Source organism: Pseudorasbora parva, chromosome 16 (genome assembly GCF_024679245.1).
Source record: "Pseudorasbora parva isolate DD20220531a chromosome 16, ASM2467924v1, whole genome shotgun sequence".
NCBI classification, from domain to species: domain Eukaryota; kingdom Metazoa; phylum Chordata; class Actinopteri; order Cypriniformes; family Gobionidae; genus Pseudorasbora; species Pseudorasbora parva.
In genome coordinates this window covers 24,660,432-24,673,079 of record NC_090187.1, presented here as the reverse complement: position 1 = coordinate 24,673,079, position 12,648 = coordinate 24,660,432, and the positions used below count along the sequence as shown (strand labels likewise).

The 12,648-nt window shown below is 37.0% G+C and overlaps 1 protein-coding gene across 2 annotated transcripts in view; it reads right to left on the bottom strand.

Moving 5' to 3' along the window:
• The window catches only part of otogl (otogelin-like), a 66,057-nt gene that overhangs the window by 4,980 nt on the left and 48,429 nt on the right, over window positions 1–12,648 (bottom strand). The window contains exons 45-57 of one of the 2 annotated variants that reach the window (XM_067419985.1): window positions 12,409–12,594; window positions 12,116–12,328; window positions 8,432–8,536; window positions 8,240–8,347; window positions 7,760–7,861; window positions 7,550–7,654; window positions 5,649–5,689; window positions 5,455–5,518; window positions 5,173–5,351; window positions 4,110–4,214; window positions 3,654–3,773; window positions 3,525–3,570; window positions 1,426–1,497 (exon numbers count right to left, since the gene is read on the bottom strand). In XM_067419985.1, coding sequence (XP_067276086.1) covers window positions 1,426–1,497; window positions 3,525–3,570; window positions 3,654–3,773; window positions 4,110–4,214; window positions 5,173–5,351; window positions 5,455–5,518; window positions 5,649–5,689; window positions 7,550–7,654; window positions 7,760–7,861; window positions 8,240–8,347; window positions 8,432–8,536; window positions 12,116–12,328; window positions 12,409–12,594 — 1,446 coding nt within the window. The remainder of the gene's footprint in view (window positions 1–1,425; window positions 1,498–3,524; window positions 3,571–3,653; window positions 3,774–4,109; window positions 4,215–5,172; window positions 5,352–5,454; window positions 5,519–5,648; window positions 5,690–7,549; window positions 7,655–7,759; window positions 7,862–8,239; window positions 8,348–8,431; window positions 8,537–12,115; window positions 12,329–12,408; window positions 12,595–12,648) is intronic. The other variant, XM_067419986.1, reaches the window with a different exon arrangement.

Sequence of the window (12,648 nt, the reverse complement as noted above, 5' to 3'; positions counted from 1 at the left end):
GCTTTATAGTTTTTTCCCCCAACATTAATCAATAGCCCATAAGGTGTACTTGACATCATTCGAAGTGAAGCAAGTTCTTACATTTTGAGGTAAGATTATGTAAAAAACATTTGAAATAATGTGTGCTGATAAATAATCTGTTAATAATAAAATTAAAAATTAAATTAAAAAAAGATGTTCAGTAGTGAATTTTCACACACTTGGAATATTAATCCATGAGATCTGTTTTGACAACTAAACCATGTAGTGTTTAATCTTTGTAAATGTGACTGTAACAATGAGTCACACACACACACACACACACGCACACACACACACACACACACACACACACACACACACACACACACACACACACACACACACACACACACACACACACACACACACACACACACATCAAACCACATTAACACAGCAGGCTCAGTGACTATTATGACTGCACCTTGGGGGCTCCACTTGATTGACATGTTAGTTCCCATGGTGACATACGTCTGACAATGATCGAGTGGCACCATTGAGAACTGAACTTTTCACCCATATATCATTTTTGTTTGTATAACAATGATAAAATGAAAGGCATTTAATTCTTTTGAGGGCAGGGTGTGTGTGTGTGTTGTAAATTCCCAGCTCATTAATTTTTACACTGAGATTCTGGAGGTTCAAATGGAGGACAGGTTTTGAAGATATCAGGGGGTTTCAACAGGAAATAAATCAAGACTTCACAGCTGTGTGTCTGAGATGGTGGGAGGGACAGCTGATGAGCGTTTTTGGAAAGCAGTTGTGCCTGTGTTTGTGTTTGAATGTTAGACGGATGTTCATGTGTACAGGAATTAAAAGGAATAGTTCATAAAATATGACAATTCTGCCATTATATACTCACACTAATGTTGTGGAAACCCATATTGTTCTTATTTTTTTTCATGGAGCACAACAGTGACTTTTTTTTTGCCAAACAGTTCATAAAAGTGACCTTGTTTTATTTAAATAAAGGGGTAATTTTTAAAATAAAAAACCAAAAGTGCGCATATCCAAGGGTGCTCAACCAAACAAAAATTATTTATTTCATGTGTTCACCAAAATATGTGTCATATTTGAATTAAACAAGGCCAATTTATATTGAAGAACTGAGGCAAGATTTTCTGTAAATATTAGAATATTTCATTTTACAAGGCTTAACTAAAAAATAAAAAAATAAGGTAAAAAAAATAAAAGTTGTCTAAGGAATTTAACCAACATGAGGGTGTGTAGATGATGATAGAATGTCTATTATAGCCCAAATGTCTCACACACTTAATCAATTCACTCAAACTTAAAGAAAATAATGGTAAGACTGAAAGAGATAAGTCAAAAATATATATATTTTTTGAACACACAAAATGTTACGAGACACAGATAAAGATAATTCAGTAGATGAGTGAGTACCTGTATCACAGTTAGTACTAGCAGTGGGTGTTACTGGACTAACGGAAAAAGGCAACAAACCAAGTCCAGCACCTGAGAAACACACAGGGGCAGGTTCACAAACTCACAAGTCTGTATCAAACTCATTTGGTTGAAGTCGCTCGTAAAGCTTTCAGCAAAAAGGCAAGAGCCCCCAAACCAGTGCAAAAACACACAAACTTGTGCCCACAAGTGCCCTCATGCGTAAAAAGATGCACAGACCCACCGCTTACACAAAAAATACGTACCAGTTTGTTGAAAGCAAATTAATAGCACATAGCCAGCAAAGGCACATGTTGAGTTTCTCCCTCAAAATCACCTCTGAATCCCTCTAGCATGCCATGCCAATATAATCAAGAAAACTGGGTGTTATCTAAGAGTTTAAATAAAAACAGATTCATGCAGCATTTTCCAATATGCTTTCCTTGGTTTATGGGTAATGCAAAAATATATATACCTAATCATTCAACTGTTTTGGGATCAGTAATATTTATTTTTATTCAACAAGGACACATCAAATGGATCAAAAGTAACAGCAAAGACATTTATAATGTTACAAAAGATTTTATTTCAAATAAATGCTGTTCTTTTGAACTTTCTAATAATCAAAGAATCCTGAAAAAAAAACTATGTTTTCTATATTGATAATAAGAAATATTTGTTGAGCCCCCAATCAGCATATTATAATGGGCGAAAAATGGCGTTTGGGGGGTAAAATGTGTGTTATTTTGGCAAGGTTGCCAAATGGGTCTTTATATCACATAATAGTCGCTTCAACCCGCGGGGGAAAAAACGCGGACTTGGCAACACAGTGCAGTTGAACTCTGTTGACATTTGACAATGCGTTGCTTTGTTGCTCTGATTGGTTGTAGGTCTATCCAATTGAGGTCTTTCCTGGTTCGGTTGTAACACGGCCCATAATCACAGCCCAATGGAGCAGTTTCAGACTCATATTCTGACTAGAATTGAGTATGACCACGTCAGGCTAGCCAGATGAAGGTCATGGGACCAAACGCTGCATATAAAGCAATTTGTTACACTTCTATAAGTAGATAGTGTGCGGGACTTTCTTTTGTTGGGTCTTTCTTTTCCCAACTTATATTTGGTGGCCTTATCTACTATATATACTTACATCAAAATAAGTACAATGTGCTTATTGTGTTCATATTGTATTGCAAAACCCTTTTGCAGATATTGAAGTGGATACGGGTAGAGTTAGGGACAGATGTGGTGCTATGGGTGAGTTTAGGGGTGGGTTTAGTTGTAAAGGATGGGTCAACAATGTACTTATAAATGTAACTACAGAAATAAATTACAGATCTAAATACATGCATGTATTATTTTTAAGTACGATGTAAAAACATGTATACACAATAAGTGCATTGTATCAAATGATTAATTAAAATGTCTGTACATAGTAGTTAAGGCCACCTTATATAAAGTGGGTCCCTTTTGATTTTTACATACATATTTTGTAAAATACAGGGTTCGCACACCTTTTAACCTATGAATTCCCATACTTTTTCTATGTTTATTCTAGTAGTTAAAGACGACTTTATTACTTATTGTTATAATTCAAGGTTTGCTACAGTTATTCATCTGAACCTGTTTATACCTAAAGCATCAAGCTTTGACAAAAGACAGTTAAAAACCACAAACACCAATCCCATAGCACAGAACCAGCCTGAACCACAGATTACACAAAAGACAAAGACAAAGTTAAGAACGCGTAGAGAGGGGAATTGTATAGCAATCTGGCTTTCATTAGGCTTTCGTCACAGAAACCCTGTTTCTGACAACAAGCTAAAATCTATACATTTCTTCCAAGATTACAGCATGTACAATCATTGTATTTTAGGAACAAGGACAAGGAAAAGCACAATTGAAATTGAAAGAAAAGAATGAAAAAGCCCATGAGATATGTACAGCAGCACTCATTTTTTCCCCCTGGGACATCAGGGAGCATCTAACCACAGTATGCAACCAGCAGCTAATAAGCCCAGCACTTCTCCATCATGCTGTTCCAGACAGCCCCCAGCATTCCCAGAAAGCTCAGCCAGCCCCAGACACACACTACTCACATGTCTTACAGCAACCGTCCACATACGTCTGAACCACGCCTCCATTCTGAAACCAAAAGCACAGAGGTCAGAAGAACAACAACACAAGTATACATAGAAGAAAACGGAAAGCACTGATTTGAGTCAGACCTGAATACATTCTGTGTCATTGAAAGGAGGACAGACAACTCCAGAGGCCAGAACTACTGCCCCAACCGCAGTTTCCATACAGTCGAACCGTGTGCAGTTAGCCACCCATGAGCTACCTGCCTGCAAACCACATCAAAAACACCCAATCAGGTTAATGCATTTGAGGCCATTTCCTGAAAACAATGATAGGATTTTTTGTGTGTGTGTGGGTGTGAGTGTGTGTGTGTGTGTGTGTGTGTATATGTGTGTTTATGTGTGTGTCTGACCAACAGTAGTATTATTTTTTATGGATAAATTTGCTGATAACGCCCCCAGAAAATCTGACAAAACATCCATTTGTGAACATCCAAAAAGGGGAGAATGTTCACAAATACAGTAAATAATGTAAGAAAGTTTCCTTCAAGGTTAAGTGTGGGGTAACATTAATAAAAGCACCCAAAGGTGAGTGCAGATTACCATAAATACTTCTGTAGTCCCGTTTTCACTGGGATATGAGCATGAGATGTTTTTGCAGGAGCCACAGCACACGTGTGGATCAGATGATGGGACATAAACCTGATGCTATAGTGACAGAAATGTAAACAAATAAGTATTTACATATAAAATATTATTTTAAATTCATAACACAAGAAATTAAATATAAGAAATATAGTCTATTTTACACTTTTCAAGCATTTTTTATTCCATGAACACCAGCTATAATTTAGTTTTACATGAGAATCCTCTACTTTCTGTCTAACTCTTAGATGGCTGAAATTGGTACTGTACCTTTAAGACTTATATACAGTGCATCCGGAAAGTATTCACAGCGCTACACTTTTTCCACATTTTGTCATGTTACAGCCTTATTCCAAAATGGATTAAATTCATATTTTTCCCTTTAAAATTCTACAAACAATACCCCATATTGACAACGTGAAATTAAGATTTGAAACATCAACATGTCATTATGGAGTATTGTTTGTAGAACCAATAATTTAATTCATTTTGGAATAAGGCTGTAACATAACCAAATGCACTGTATGTAGATCATTTCATGTAGATCCTTTCTGACTAACTCAAGTCTACATTGTACATTGAAATATTTAATTTAGAAGAGCAATTTTTTCTGCCATGATATGTATGGAAACCTGTTTCCGCCACTAAATAAGAAGAGTAATTGCGACTTTTTATCTCAGAATTCAGTTTTTTTCTTCTCACAACTGCGAGTTAAAAAGTCGTTCTGACTTTTTTCTCACAATTGCGAGTTATAAAGTCAGAATTATGAGATATGAACTCGCAATTGCGTGATATACTTTTTTTCTCAGTAAGAATTCTGACTTTATTTCTCGCAGTGGTGAGAAAAAAAGTCAGAATTCTGAGATAAAAAGTTGCAATTACTCTTTATTTTTTTATTTAGTGGCGGAAACGGGCTTCCATAGATATGTGCCTTTTAAACCTAGAGGTCCTAGACTTTCATAAATTTCATGGAACAGCAGGCAATACGTATATTGAAAGTTGTATTAGTCATGTGACTTACAGGTTCACACTTCTCAGAGCAGTTGGCAGTGGTGACCTCCATGGCGTAGAAGCCGGTGCTGGGGTCTTTATGTGTGAGGCACTGAACCGTGTAACACAGTTCCCCCTCAAAGTATTGCACCATAGACTGGCCCGGGTTCAATATTGTCACACCCTGAAACAGACACACTTCTGCCTTCTCTACACACACAAGCACAAAGAGATACATAAACACAGAGTTGTTTTTCAGTTTCATTGAATAGCATGGCATTTTAAGATTTGTGAGTGTAAGTTTGAATCTTACTGCAGTGATAAAGCGGGCAATCACAAGGGCCGCCGGGGTCTGGATCCTCTACTTTCTCCTCACCCTTTAACATAAAGGTCACGGAATAATGTTAGCTACACGACAATTCATTAAAGCAATGTAATTCATGCACACAACAAAATGGACTACATACAATGTATTTACACACACTGAATAAATTTAAGAGCACTCACCGCAGCACAGACAGGAAGTGTAAAGTTGTGACACTGACATTCTAAAAACAACAAAAACAAAAGTTACAAAATGTAACTGTGTATGCATACAAACTTATTTTTATGTTTTTGAAAGTCTCTTATGCTCAACAAGGTTGCATTTTATTTGATCAAAAATACAGTAAAACACTAATATTGTAAAATATTAAAATAATTTCTATTTCTATTTCAATATATTTGAACGCAATTTATTCCTGTGACGGGCGAAGCTGAATTTTCAGTATCAGTCTTCAGAGTCACATGATCTTCAGAAATAATTGTAATACAATTATTTGATTGATCATTATCAATGTTGAAAACAGTTGTGCTGCTTAAAGGGTTACTTCAGCGATTAGCATATGGCTTTGTATCAGTAGAAACCCTGGAGTATATTCAAATGAATGTGGTTCCCCCCCTCATATCCCCCTAAAACAAGAGATTTATGTATTTTATTTCCTGAAAAAATCCTCCGATGACGCAAATTGACGATATTTGCTTCATTGGAAGAATTTTTGGCCAAAGGCTAAAGACTATAGCCAACAGAGGGAGCCATTTCTGCATGTTTTACACCCACGCATGGCGGATGGGAGATCACACTCAGAGCTCAGCTCGCAGCTGCAGGCACTCATGGAAACTGAACTATGCTGAGCAATGTAAGTGTTTTAACTTCTCAAAATAATTTCTATGAAAGTTAAGCTTCCAAAGGCCTGAACTGAAAACGCGGCAGATTGAACACGTGTTGTGAATGTATGCCGCAAATGTGGTCGCGATTACCTCAGCTCTCATCACGAGAGCTCATCAGCTCATGATGTTAAATGTAATCTGACACCTGCAGTTAGTGCTCAGTGCTGTGACACTCGCGCGGTGACTCACTCATTATATTGAACAGACACTTTCAGTTTTTAATTGTAGTGTCTGTTCTCTAACTCAGTCAGAGTAATCCAGTAGCGGTGGCTTTGGGAATGGCCTCACAGGGCTGCGAAGCATTCTGGGAATTGTTGTCTTTCATCCCCATGAGACAAAAATAAATTTTCTGTCTTTTCTCAGTCTAGAAGGCACAAAATTCAATAATAATTTTATTTAAGTGTAATTTTATTATTTAGTTTGCCTCGCGTCCATTAGAAAACACAGAGGGGCGGCTATACTGGGACCGGTCACCGGGGGGCGATCGAGGCGCGAAAGCTTCAGTAAATTAGAGGGAGACTGCAGGCTTGGTTTAAATACAGATTCATCTTCACAGCGCTAAAGTACCACTTTAATATTTTTGAATAGAAAATGAATATAATGTAAAAAAAGAGCACATTGGAAATAGAAATCTTTGCAACAATATAAATGTTTTTACTGTCAATTTCGATATTACTTTTGATTTAGGAATCTGTAGGAGATTTAGCACATTATATCGTAATGATCTCGTTGACTCCTGAACATGAATAAGATCAGCAATGTATAGAGGGCTATACCATGCAACGGTTTAATTCTTAAAAATGAATTCTATAAGGTACTGGTAACCAATGCAATGACCTCAAGATGGGTATTTAGCTTGAACGGTATTCGTGTTCACAAAACACGGCAATAGCATGGTACCTGATAGTGTATTGTGTCTGTATCTATGTGCTTATGCATGTTTTTAGTTTAGCTGTACTTTAAGAGAGAACCATATAATTATTTTAGGGCCAAAATAAGAACAAGAAACATTTACAAAAGGAATAAAAGTACAAAGAGGGCCAAAATAATGCTTACTTAAATGTCAAAAGATAAACCTGAGGGTTTGAGTAAAGGTTATTGAGTGGTTACTATAATTATCTTGATTATCTTAAAAACAAAATGAAGTCAAAGAGAAATTAGAGTTTAGATATCTAGGTAAGTGTGCATGTGTCCAATACCGCAGCGTGTCTCTGGGCAGCAGCTGTCTGGCATGGGTCTCTTCACAATCACAGCTCCAGGAGCACAACTCACACTGGGCTCAGGACACAGACTCATATCACACACTGAAAGATCAAGACACTGCCTTTAAGCACATCATGTTTCTCTGTTCCATTACGACACACAAAATGACTGGGCACTTCAGTACAGAGACTTTTTGTTATAACTACCACAATGATACTGCGGACAGCAGTGATTAGTGGTGTTCATATCCACAGCCAGTATCTCTCCAGGCAGACACACGGGTATAGGTTCAATGCAGGACTCGCACACTGCAAAACATATGCAAATTATTACTACAGCATGCCATAATATCACATAATTATTTTTAAATATACAATGCATATTTTAAGGCATTATAAGTACTTGTATATCTTTATATATTTATAGTTAATTATATAAATATACAGACGTCATAGAGTGTTAAAACTTTTAGAACAGAATCTCATTAATATTGTACATTTTGGATTTTAGTGTTTGATCATTATTAATAATAATCCTCTTAATATGTATTATTAATTATATGTATTGTCTTAATTTTGTTCATTTTTTTTTTACCAAAACCTTTACTAACCTTAGTAATCTATATATATATATATATCGGTATATATAGGCCTATATGAACTAAAGTATTTATAATGTATTATTACCACACATGTAGCTGTAGCAGCAGGCGTGTGCCCCTCTGACCTCCACCAGGAACTGATCTTCTCTGCAAGTCGGGGCAGGGACACTCAGGCATGCCAGCGGATCACATTCTAACAGAGACCAATCAGAAGACTGAGCCTTATCAACTGACCACATAAAAAACCAATCAAAGAATGAATTACATGAGCTCTTACCACATCTGTATTCAGGACAGCAGGACAGAGCGCTGTAGCCAATCACCAGCTTGTCTCCATTGTCACAGCTAGGAACTTCACTCTGACAGATGGTGAGGTTACATTCTACACACACAGACAACACAGACACAAGCTTTTTCTCATGCATATTTTTTTTTCATTTTCTTGGAAGAAAAATACTGTTTTTTAAATGTGCATTTTGATTTGTTCAATTATTTATTTGGTTGTTTGTGCAGCATAAAAGGCAATTTTCATGACAAGAACAGTAAATAAAATGAATAAACATATTTAAAAAGATAGAGAAAGGTGATAAAGAAAGAGGATAAATAACGTAGATACAGAAAGATCAAATCTTAACATTTGCAAAAATCTTATACAAAACTGTTTTGTTAAAGGGTTAGTTCACCCAAAAATGAAATGTATGTCATTAATGACTCACCCTAATGTCGTTCCACACCCGTAAGTCCTCCGTTCATCTTCAGACACAGTTTAAGATATTTTATATTTAGACCAACAGCGTATCTAAGTGCATACACACTATACCCTCCATGTCCAGAAAGCTAATAAAAACATCATCAAAGTAGTCCATATGTGACATCAGTTAGTTAATTAGAATCTCTTGATGAGTCGAAAATACATTTTGGTCCAAAAATAACAAAAACTACGACTTTATTCAGCATTGTCTTCTCTTCCACGTTTGTTTTCAAACCTCAAATAAAGATTCAAACGGTCATGAATCAGTGGATTGATTCATGATTCGGATCGCTGTCGGACTAAATATTAAATATCTTAAACTGTGTCTGAAGATGAACGGAGGACTTACAGGTATGGAACGACATTAGGGTGAGTCATTAATGACATAAATTTCATTTTTAACTTTTAGTACACTAGGATATAAATGGACCTGAAACAAACAGACATGCCCTGCGTCCCAATTCGCATACTATCCATCCTAAATAGTATTCGAAAATAGAATTAGTATGTCCCAAATCGTAGTATGTTGAAAAGAGTATTCCAAAGATTCCCGGATGGTTTACTATTTCCGGTCCGAATTCACAGTATGGATCGATGGGCACTCTAACGGCTGATATTGCCCACAACCCATTGCGAGTTGGACGAGGATTCGATTAGAACTACAAACGCGGATAAAAAGCGTTAAAAAACTACAAACATGACGGATGTGCGAGTTCGACGGTTAAGTAGAGAAGTTTAGATAAAGGGGTTTGAGTGACCAACTATCAATATTTAACCTGACAAAAATATATTTATTCAGTGTTGTCCACATTATATTTCACCCGCAGCAGCATTGAGAACTTTTGAAATGACACGTTTGGTCGTTAACTTTTAAATGCATCATTATATTTAAACTGTAAATACATGAGGAGAGTCTCTGCATTAAAGACCCACAAATGGCAGATCAACGAGTGGCTACATTTCTCTCCGATACGGCAGGAGAATAAACTGAATGTGGAGGATTTGAATTGTGACGAATCTGACGATGATTGACAGGGCAGATAAACGGTGACGGGATGCACGTAACTAAGCGACAGAGTCCGTTAAAGATGGCGAAGTAGTATGTCCCGAAGCTTGCATACTTTTCTGCTACACACTCAAAAGTATATACTTTTTCTTCACAAAAAGAGTACATACTTTTAGGACGTAGTATAAGTAGGCGAATTGGGACGCAGCAATGGACTAAACTCGACTACACAAATTAATGTTTAAAAAAAAAGTTTATTATGCTCACGACGGCTGCATTAATTTGACCAAATTGCTTTTTATTTGAAGGTGCCCTAGAAAAACTAGAGGTGGGCATAGATTCATTTTTTTCAATCTAGATTAAAATGGTCTTTCATCTGAATTCTGCCAAAGGCTTTAAGAATGTGTGCGCTACCGTCTCACATATGCTACGCTAGGGGTGTAATGGTACAAATCGCTCACGGTTCGGTTTTTATCACGGTTTTAGGTTCATGGTTTTGGTACGGTTCTGTATTTCCTATGTTCAGGGAAAAAAGGACTACTGTCAAATGAAAATAAAGAAAATAAGAACAAATAACTTAAATACAAGCAGCAGCACAAATAAATACTATTGAGCAAAGGTACTAAGAAAATTAATAATGCTTTTCAGGTTTTTCAGGGTAGGTTTTTTAGGTAGAGAAATTGAATAAAGTAATCAAATGTAAAATAATTGCATATTTCACTGTTTAAATTAAAGTTTAATCCTTATTAAACTTACACAAACTATTCAATTAAGAGCGGTGAGTGACGTCCTTATCTTTTGTTTGACATTAAACAGACAGCAGTTAAGGCTACTGCCACTTTAAGACCTAATACAGGGATATGCGTTGTCTTTCTCGACTGTATAAAGTTAATTTAAGGCATATTCAGACTATGTCTGCTTGGATACTCATCAAGATGGACATGGTGACATTCTTTTTGTGTTTGTCCGTTCAAGCGCAAGACTTGAAATATAACTCAATATTTGATATTAGTTTGGATGAGTGCAGAGAAAAATTCTCTTTCGCGTCACACACCCGGGTGATGACGGCGAAATGACTGCTCACATTCGAACATACGGCAGTATTACAAAGAGAACCCGTTTTGCCCATGTTTTTCTTTTATTATCGCTGTTGTTGTAGTGTATCACTGAGAAGCCAGGATGTGTATTCATCGACAGAAACATACATAAAGCATTATTTTTAAGTTACAACCCATATTAAAGATGTCACTCGTCATCAGATGTGAGATGAACTGCGGTGCAAGTGTGCTGGCACCTTTTACACAGCACCCCGGTTGGGAAACTCATATAGACCCAGCTCCCAACCCAACTTTGAGAATAGATTAACGGCGTTATCTTTTTATCGCCCGATAAGAGTCTCACGTTAACGCAGCACGCAGATAACGGCCCACCACTAGTTGAAACAATATTTTAAATTGTTCTCTGATATCTACATATTGGGTATGTCCATTATTTAAGGGTAAGATAAACATGCCTGTTGACAGTTTTGTTCAGTAGGAAAGGTATGAAAAGTCCCCATGTCCCCTGCACAGTCTCGAACAAAACATCTATTTCCAATGATCTGTCGTTTTCGTTAACTTTGCGTGACGTATGCGCTGCCGTATACAAATGTTGGGGGCGTACATATTAATGATCCCCAGTGATTGTGTCACAGATGCTGTTATGTCGAGAATCGCCTGTTTTTCATTGGTGTTTTTCACAAACAAGATTTACATATGAAGGAGGAAATAATGGTGTTTGAGACTCACTGTATCAGTCCATGTACTGAACTCTTGTTATTCAACTATGCCAGACTATGCCAGAATTCAATTTTTCATTCTAGGGCACTTATGAATACATTTTCAATTTATTATTGAATTTTCAGCATCATTACAGTCTTCAGTGTCACATGATCCTTCAGAAATCATTCTAATGTGATGATTTGCTGCTCAAGAAACTCTTATTTGGGGCTCAGTGTTGAAAACAGTTTAAGAGCGCTGAATAAAAGTATGATTTCCCCCCTCCAAAAAAACACAGGATGTTTGAACAGTAATATATACTGTATATTATTTGATAATAGCATTAGAGATAATTGCCGTCCAGCTCATATTATTTAAAAAATTGTTGATACTATACTATATCTGATGTTTGAGAGGCATACATCTATTTGTTTAATATGTTTATACCACAAATCTTCTTGGGACAGCAGACTCCTTCCTCCAGCACATCAACTGCATACTCTCCCTCCCTTTCACACAGCGGGGCAGGCTCATAACTGCACTCGGGCTCCACAGGAACCACACTACCGTTCTCCAGACACTTGAACAGACAGCAGCCACGCAGAGAGCCGTTCCACACCTCACCCGGGGCATGTGGAGCACCATCGTTATCCGTACACACTGATCACATGGACATAACATAGGCCATTACCATAAGAACACTTTATTTTGCATGCAAATGCACAGTATGGCATTCTCACCGCATTGGTCCTCGGTGACACAGAAGGCAGAGTCTGCTCGGTGCAGGATGGTACCGCTTTTACAAACGCACTCTTCTCTGATAGAAGAGCAGGTGCTCTCCTCGTAGTAATCTCGGTTCTGACATGTTCGGGTCTTGCATGTATTCACACAGGGTTTATATTCCTTACCAGGAGGACATTTGAGTGCTGTGAAATGTAAAAACAAACATAACTATATAAAACACCGAATGAAAATACTAC